This window comes from Genypterus blacodes, unplaced genomic scaffold, assembly GCF_046128005.1.
Source record: "Genypterus blacodes isolate CSIRO-AG114 ecotype Tasmania unplaced genomic scaffold, CSIRO-AGI_Gbla_v1 ptg000020l_1, whole genome shotgun sequence".
Classification (NCBI taxonomy): Eukaryota; Metazoa; Chordata; class Actinopteri; order Ophidiiformes; family Ophidiidae; genus Genypterus; species Genypterus blacodes.
The window spans coordinates 1,054,643-1,061,922 of record NW_027466833.1 but is presented as its reverse complement, the minus strand read 5'-3'; the positions used below and the strand labels follow the sequence as shown (position 1 = coordinate 1,061,922).

Here is a 7,280-nt window from a genome sequence, read left to right as displayed (position 1 = left end):
CACGTTGTCGTTGTTTTGGATAGTTGAGACTTGACTTGTTGCTGTTCTGTTGGGGTTCTGTTTTGAATCACGGTGCTGTAGCTCCATTTGTCCACTGGAGGGCAGCAACACTCAGTATCTCAATGCAAACTGAGCAGCCACTTTCATCTTCTCTTTCAAATTCATTCAAATTGCACAGTGAGGAAAGTTCTACTTTCTAATACAATTGCCCTTCCACCCCAGCCGCCCCTGGCCCCTGCTCCTCCCTCACTACAGCAAAATCTAACTAAAGAGAACATTTTACACCACACTGCCAAAATCGCAGAACCTAATCTACAACAAAGAAACAAACCCAGTCTCTCAATATCTGATGCCTGCTTAGAATTCCAAATCAATATCGCTGTGCTTTACTTGAATACAAATTTGATCCTTTAATAGACGGTGTGTATCTTTGGCAAAACAGCTGTCTAGAAGAGATACCACAACACTGCTCAAAAAGCCTGCCAAGCCCTTAAGCCTTTAGGAGGGACAGCAGCCAGGTTCACACAGAGGTCTGAGTGGAAAGTCTGTGCATACACAGACACCAGTGAGATATACTCTATTCATGTCACTTTATGTGTATTTCCCTCTCACCTCTGAGTACACTTGGCCACGAGCTGCAGCCACCATTGCCTGTTTCATGTCCGGACGTCACAGGCTGTATTTGTGCCGATTGGAGTACAGCATAAAACAGTGGTGCATTAGGAGCCAGGCCTGCAGGGTAGTAAATAACAGATGATGCTCGCTCAGGCCAGGTCTACATACCTCGACTCTAAACAGTTTCCCCCTGAGTTATAGCTGTTTACTAAAAGCCCTTGCCTTTGTTATTCATATAGTATATGGTGGGATGTTTCACAAGAATACTACTTTGGAGAGTGATGGTAGACATCTGAGAGAGAAGGCTGCTGTATTGTTCCTCAGCCGTTATCTTCCTGAGGAGGATCTTCAATCTTTTAAACATCTGCATCATGCAAGGACTTTTGGGAAATGGAATAACATGGATGGATGTTTTATACTGTGTATAAAACGTAACCATTGTGAAATAGAATAACAGTTTAATGGCCTTTTTATGACCCATAATGTGTTGCATATGCAGATGTTCACCTTTTGAAAGGTAATGGAACCTGGAACAATCTGTATTCTTACCTTGAATATAGAGTTTCCCCTCACAGTACATGAAACGGATGTGATTTAAAATCCAATCAAGGAATCTGGAGAGGGAATCGCTAAACTGCCAGAAATGCAGATGTCAGGCTTTCATTTGAATCGACTGGAATGTCAAAGCAAAATTTTAGCTTGAGGTGGAACGGAACAATGATTCTGTAGTTAAATACACACAACATCCCTTCAATTCCTTAATTATCCTAGAATCTGAACACATGAATATAAACTCAGACTTTTTTCAAGATTAAGTGACTTTGTACTTAAATAACTAATTTATTTAAACCTAATTGCTAATCTAAGACTGCAAATGTGAGAAGTTTAAGGAATGTTTGGCAGTTATTTTCCAAAATGAATCTTAACTAAACTACTCTGTGTATAATCAATAAATGCTAAAATGGCCTCAAATGTTTTTAATAAACTAAAACCACAAATTTTGTGCAACTATTCATGTCTAAAATGCATCATTGTGTGTGTGTGGCCACATGAAATTTAAAAAGTGAAAATGCAGGCGAAATCAATGAGAAACTCATTTGTTATGCAATATTGACTGAACTAATTTTATTCCCTTATTAATATATTTTATAGTGAAAATCTGCTAAAACAACCACAGTGCCTTACATGAGAGAAAGGTTTCTATAATCTTTACCTATGCAACAACAAAGTAACAATATATTTACTTCTTGACACAATTGGCTTACATATAAAACTAACAATATTTCAATATAGTAGCTTTTGACAAAATAAATTAACCTCATAATGTACAGTTATTATCACCAAAACGTTCCACAAAGTTTTATTTCTCGGTCATATTTGGTCAGGGGTGAAATAAAAATGTAAAGGTGGAGCCTCTGTGAAGAAAAAAACACGATTCCAGTACGATGAAGAACAAAGAGGGAGGGGAGGAGGCGAAGTTCAGACGTTGTGAGCGTATTCAGAGCTGAGATTAGAGTGGGATCAGCATTCAGACCTGAGAGTCGCCTGAGCAGCTGCACCTTCTGACAAGATCGTCTGCATGCAGCAGCATCTCCTGGGCTGCATGCTGAGCAGCAACGCTTTATCAGGCTGGGATCAAAGTTTTGTAGGAATTTAAAGCTACTGTCTGGAACTTCACCTCAGCTGGTCCCCCCCACCAAAGACCGGCCCACCACAGAACCTGAAACTGAGGAGGATCTAGAAGGACATTCCTGAAAAGTGAATCCATTTTTAGACACAACTTTATGGCCAAAGTCCCACCAAACCGATCAGTTTGATGTTGGATGCAGGTGGGATTGACACTGACTCTGAGGCTCCCCTTGTGGTGATTGATTGTACTTCCTAGTGCTCATTGGATTGATCCACAGTAGGGGGCGCCAGAGAGACCTGATTGAATTCCCCAGAGTGGCTGAATGTATAGATTCCTGTGGACTAATGAAGAGACCGTGCAGCACTCCAGCTCTGAATACGCTCATTTATCTTTTACAGTGAATGTTTCTACTCAAAGGGACATATTCTATAGATTTCATTTAGTGGATCTAGAAACCTCTGCAATGCTGTAATCTGCATAAACACATTGATCCGTTTCTACTCTCCAATTGCTGCCAAACCACTGTGCCCACTGAGTGAAAATGGGCCGTCTCCTCTCGCCCCTCCCCCTCCTGAAAACCCAGCATAGTACAGACACGTCCCTTAACAAACACCACAAATATGTTTCCCCTTAAGGACACATAAGGAAATGTCTGCTTAATCACAACAATATGAACTCGTTACTCCTATTTTTGCCACCGGTTTCCACAGTGCGACGCCTGACTGACCAAAAGTATGAGACCAAAAGGCACACGAGGAAGTTTTACACGTCACTGTGACCGCCGAGTTCCCTGTGAAAGTTACGAGAGGACGCGAGCTTCAACCACCGCGGGAAGGAAAGAGGGAAAATCAGCACTTAATGTTTTTCCGTGAGAGAAAAACACCTGAAAATAGCTGGATTCTCTTTACAGTTCAAAGTGATACATAATGCATTAGATCAGGCAGGTGAGAACGCTGGAGGGGTTTGCTTTTTCTTTTTTTTTCCCTTTCTTTTTTTTTAAACACATAGAAAGCAGCACTCAGCAACTGATATGCAAATTTAAGTCCCACAATAACAAAACACATCCCGGTCCAGGACTGCACGCACGTGAATTGATTTTTTGCGGCGCAGGCAGGAGAAACCACTTCATCCCGTACAAAAGTAGACCCTCTAATTTAATCAACACATTGGAGAGGCGTGCGTAACCCGTCGGGAGGTTACACCGCCTGAACAAAACCAGATTATGAGTTTCTGAAAACAGGGAGGCGCTTTATTCTTCCTCCTTTTGTGCTTTCTCAGCGAGAGCCGGTGTGAAAATACGACGTTCGCTGTCTTTTGATGAAGTCCAATTCCGGCGTCCGACCAGTCTCGCTCGGCAGCCATATTTGGGGTCGGGGAGCCGGACATGGCGACACATGCAACCCCCCTCCCCCCTCCCGGTTTCATCGCCCTTCACACGTGGTTTTGATGTATGTTGTGCGGCCTGAACGCTGTGCAGACGCACGGCCGGCGAGCTCCTTCCTTCACTGTCTCGTCTCAAAACGTAGCACATCCTCCCCGCTCCTCCTCCTCCTCCCCCGCTCGCCGCTGATTTACATCCTTTTTTGGTAAGAATGTTAACATGTTTCCCTGTCTCACCCTTCACGCGGCCCGACTCTGTGTGTGCCTGACGTTCACAGAAGCAAACCGCAGCATAATAATAAAAAAAGGAAAATACATATATTAGTTACAATTAATGACTTCTTCTGTCATGAACGCTTTGTCAATCAGCAGCAAGCCTTTAATCAGAGCCTCTGTTTGGATGCCAGGTTGTGAAAAGTTCCTTCAAAAACCTTAACCAGACCAGGAACTGTAAGTAGGTTCTCGCTGATGCTTTCTGAGGACCTGTGAGGAGCCTTGAAGAAGAAGAAGAGACAGCACTTGCTCATGTTTCCGTCTTCTTCACGGCTCTTGACGCACGGTTGGTTTCAAGCACGGAGCTCATTTCAGTTCATGTAGCGTCCTACAGCAGACACTTCCTGGTTGAATACATCAGGGGCCTTTTCTCGGTATGTGGAGTAACGAGTTTCTTTGAAGTGCTTGTTGGAGCTGCTGTCATGGCAACACATAATTTATGTGTAAACTTTTGCTAACCCCTGTTTTTTTTCCTCCCTCATTCTCCCTGATTTTGCAGTATTTCCTTTAGTGCATTCTGCTTTTGATTGAAGACTTGTTTCCTCTGATTTCTATCACTGTCGATCCTTGATAACTGAGTCAAACTTTGCCTATCAAGTTTGGTTGAAGGAGCCGAATACCCAGTTGGGTGTCGGCACGGTTACGAGATCCCGTATAATTCGAATACCAAAAATGAATGAATAGAAACTGGAAAACCCCAAAAAAGAGGTTTGTTTTGACAACCTGGCGCCCAAAACGTCTCCTTACTGCTGCGTACAGCATCAACATTCATACAGCCATTAGTTAGAACGCATGACGTCTTTATAAAGGATGATTTATTACAAAGTGGTACTGACTTCTGCCTTTCATTGTTTATTAATCCCTCAGTGGCTCCGGGAACCAGGAGGAGCATTGAGCAGTCCACTCAGCCTCAGCAAAACACTGATCCTTATCTTAAAACAACACTGTCCCACCTGAAACCCTCTGGCCAGCAGCGGAGGAGCAGCAGCTGCTGAGCCCCGCACATTTCTCTCTGGCTTTCTCCTGCCGGTCCTGGACTGTTTCACGTCTCCTTCAACGATGGAGCGTAGATGTTATCAGCGGCAGAACGAAGGGTTATAATTCTGCTGCTGAGTGAGACAGATGCCTCGTCACGTCACGTCACGCTTTCTCCTCGGCAGATTCCCCAGACAGCCCGGGTCAAGGTGCGTTGTCAAAAACTCTGCATTTAAGACATCGTTTTGTTTTCCTTGACAATTCTATACTTGTCATGGTCTTTGATGCGTCCCATCGCCGGTTCCTCGCTGAGATGTGGCAGGAAGGAGACGCTGCCAGCCTATGCGTCCAAATATAACACAAATAAAAAGTTAATGGCAAAGTTGAATGTCCTGCTGTATTGTACCTGAGCCTGATTGCACACAAACGAGCGTCCATTAATCGTCTCTTATAGCCATGAGTTACACGTCGTTTGCGGCCTACGTGCTCCTGTAGGTCTTGATGATGTCTTTGATTGTCCTCCTGCAGATGGGGCAGCAGGCGTTGGCCATCTTCTTGAGCTTCAGGCCGCAGGTGTAGCAGAGACACATGTGTCCGCAGGCGTACAGGACGGTGTCCACCACGTTCTCGTAGCAGATGGTGCACTCGTCGCTCCACGTGCCCGAGCAGGACGGGAAGGTGGGCGACTCGGGGTGGCTGGAGAACGGAGAGCCCGGAGTCGTACCTGAGGAGATGAGACACACATTACTCCCTACATCATCCAACTAGCGTGTCCTGCAGTTTTGGAGCCCAGGCGGTGTTTATCAACCACTCAAAGCAGCAGAATCTCTCCTCAGGTGAGCTCTCTTCACTGGCAGACGCACTAAATCACATCTACAAGGAGTATCTCTTGAAGATTTGTGCCAATTTAAGCGTAGCCCCGCTCTTACTCTTACTCTTATTGCCCATCACTGTCGGTCCGCCTGTAAATCCCCGAACATGGAGGATCTAATTGAGGCCAGGGGGCTCAGTTCCAACAGCATCCACCAGCACTCCAGCTGAAGTGGAGTCTATAAGTATTTATTTAGTATTTGGAACATCTGCTGGGGAGGGATGGAAGTGACTGTTTGAGTGGGGGACCCAGATATGACTGTTTATGGCTTCATCAGTGTTGTAGAGTGGCTAGCTGCCGTCCCTCCTCGACCTGAGAATGCATGAAACACTACAACCAAGCACCCGAAGCTCTTTGATCTGACAGAAGGGGAGAGAGAAAAAGACTAAGCTTGGTAGAAGTGGGACACATTGTTTCTGTTTCCAGCTCTTTGCCATACAAGTGACTGACAGCTGAATACATGTTGCCTAGCAACATCAAACCTCCCTCAGCCAAAAATGTATCCATGTGATTTGAGATCAGAGCTGCAGGAGGGAAAAGCGCCGTCATGCAACTGACTGGATGTGTTCTGGGCCTCAGTGTGAGAAGCTCTGTAACAAAATCATGAGAGAGAGTCGAGGCCTTCAGATGATGACAGAGACGACAAAACAAGTGGGTGCTGAGAAAAAGCAACGACTGAAGCCAAAGCAGAGGGAGAACAAACCTGTGGAGGAAGAGAAAGCTGTGTGGTAGTTGGAGCCGAGGCTGGAGTTCAGGTTGATGTTGAAGGGCAGGTGGAGGTTTGGCTCTGAGCTGCCGCCGCACAGCAGCGTGGGCGTGTTGGGCGTGCAGGACGGCGAGCCCGGGACCGACTGGCCCGGGTGCAAAGAAGAACCTGGAGAGGCAGAAAAAGTTTTGGATTAGAGACAGGAAATCCACAAAGTTCTCCCTGCGTGTGACAAATCTGAGCGGCGACGCGGCCAAAAGCGGTTTCGTAATGGAGGAAGCGAGCTCACCAAGTTAGTCAGAGCTGATAATTATCAAACGGAGGAGGCGGCGAGTCGCGGTACATCTCCCACTCACTTTACACGCACACACGCATGCGATGTCTGTGCCATCGCCGAGCAGATGACTCGTGAGTCCACAGTGTCTGCGTGTGGGCGTGTGCGACTTAGTTAAGAGCCTTTGAGGTGGCTCGCCGGCGATGCCAAGGACCCCCTCCTCTTCTTCCTCCTCCTCCTCTTTCTCCTCCTCTTTCATCTACCCGTGATCCCCTCTGGATAAATTAGAAAATAACTCCACTTCAGAATGCAAATCCCCATGAACATCGACTCCTCACCTCCTGAACGCCGCCTCTGATTCCATAGACAAATTCTTATCTCGTCTGTCTGTCAGCAGCAGATTCATTGTTTTTGCTTTGTCCTTCGTCTGACCATGACTGAAATATCGCTGCCCTAAACTGAAATATTGCTTTTCTGGCTGGCTGGTTGCTCGGCACCAGCATTCTACCTTCCATGCACAGATTGTATCCATCCAGACACGCTTCCTTCCTCCATT

At 45.8% G+C, this 7,280-nt stretch overlaps 1 protein-coding gene across 1 annotated transcript in view; it reads right to left on the bottom strand.

Annotated features, from left to right (window-relative positions):
• Positions 1 to 2,946: 2,946 nt before the first annotated feature.
• The window catches only part of LOC142991673 (E3 ubiquitin-protein ligase NEURL1-like), a 30,617-nt gene continuing 26,283 nt past the window's right edge, over positions 2,947 to 7,280 (bottom strand). Inside the window, exons 5-6 of the mRNA XM_076141768.1 lie at positions 6,448 to 6,618; positions 2,947 to 5,597 (exon numbers count right to left, since the gene is read on the bottom strand). Of these exons, the coding sequence (XP_075997883.1) occupies positions 5,353 to 5,597; positions 6,448 to 6,618 (416 nt within the window). The 3' untranslated portion in view covers positions 2,947 to 5,352. The remainder of the gene's footprint in view (positions 5,598 to 6,447; positions 6,619 to 7,280) is intronic.